Raw genomic sequence first — 1,169 nt, 5'->3', positions numbered from 1 at the left:
GGTGGCAAAGGCGGGCCAGCACGAGTCGCAGGTATGGTTGCCCCAGGGGGAGAGGCGTCCGTCCGTGCCCTGCGGGGAGACGTGAGGAGATGCGAGGATATGGGGAGATAGAGGCGTCCGTCCGTGCCCTGCGCGCCGTAGCACGGATTTGGGTACCGTGGGGGTGGGTGGGGGGGTGGGGGCGGGGGATGGGTTCGGGTACCGTGGGGGGGCGGGGGGGGATTCGGGTACCGTGAAAGGCGGGTGATGGGTGGGGGTACCTGCGCGGCGTACTGCCACTCCCACGCGCGCGGCAGCCGGCCGCCCGCCCAGGTGCAGTAGTCGCGCGCCTATCCCCTACCTCCACGGTACCCAAACCCATCCTACCTCGGCCCGCCCGCCCAAGTGCCGTAGTCGCGCGCCTCGTCGAGCGAGACGTAGGTGACGGGCCAGAGATTACCCGAGATTACCCGAGATTACCCGAGATTACCTCGTCGAGCGAGACGTAGGTGACGGGCCAGAGATTACCCGAGATTACCCGAGATTACCCGAGATTACCTCGTCGAGCGAGACGTAGGTGACGGGCCAGAGATTACCCGAGATTACCCGAGATTACCCGAGATTACCTCGTCGAGCGAGACGTAGGTGACGGGCCAGAGATTACCCGAGATTACCCGAGATTACCCGAGATTACCCGAGATTACCTCGTCGAGCGAGACGTAGGTGACGGGCCAGTCCGCCATGCGCGGCGGGGGCGACTTTGGCGGGAGGGGCGCCGGCCCGGGCGGGGTGGTAAACGGCCAGCCTAGTACCATACCTCCAGGGTCTCGAATCCAGTGGTGGGTTCGGTGCCCGCGAGTGGTGCGGTGTGTCACGCGCCCGGTCGCCAGTTGCTGAGCCAGTTGAGCGGGTCCTTTGGCGCGTAGCCCGTCGCGCGGCGGTAGGCCGAGTAGTTTGCCGTGGTGACGGGGTGGCGGTCGATGAAGAGGGGCGGCACGGCGAGTGTGTGCGAGTGCTCGCGGCGCGGCGCCTCCTGGATGCGGTGGTCGCAGGTAGAGAGTGAGGAGAGGGAGAGGAAGGGGGGGGGGGGGGGGGGGGGAAGGAACCAGGGAGGGAGGGAGGGAGGGAGGGAGGGAGGGAGGGAGGGAGGGAGGGAGGGAGGGAGGGAGGGAGGGAGGGAGGGAGGGAAA

General features: G+C 67.6%; 1 protein-coding gene across 1 annotated transcript in view; it reads right to left on the bottom strand.

Annotated features, from left to right (window-relative positions):
- Positions 1 to 1,169, bottom strand: part of EMIHUDRAFT_468543 (hypothetical protein) — a gene marked incomplete at its 5' end in the record, with an annotated part of 3,399 nt that overhangs the window by 1,373 nt on the left and 857 nt on the right. The window contains one exon of the mRNA XM_005781878.1: positions 855 to 1,012. Within this exon, the coding sequence (XP_005781935.1) occupies positions 855 to 1,012 (158 nt within the window). The remainder of the gene's footprint in view (positions 1 to 854; positions 1,013 to 1,169) is intronic.

Source organism: Emiliania huxleyi, assembly GCF_000372725.1.
Source record: "Emiliania huxleyi CCMP1516 chromosome Unknown EMIHUscaffold_198, whole genome shotgun sequence".
In the NCBI taxonomy this organism is placed as follows: Eukaryota; Haptophyta; order Isochrysidales; family Noelaerhabdaceae; genus Emiliania; species Emiliania huxleyi.
This window is presented reverse-complemented; position numbering and strand designations above follow the sequence as displayed.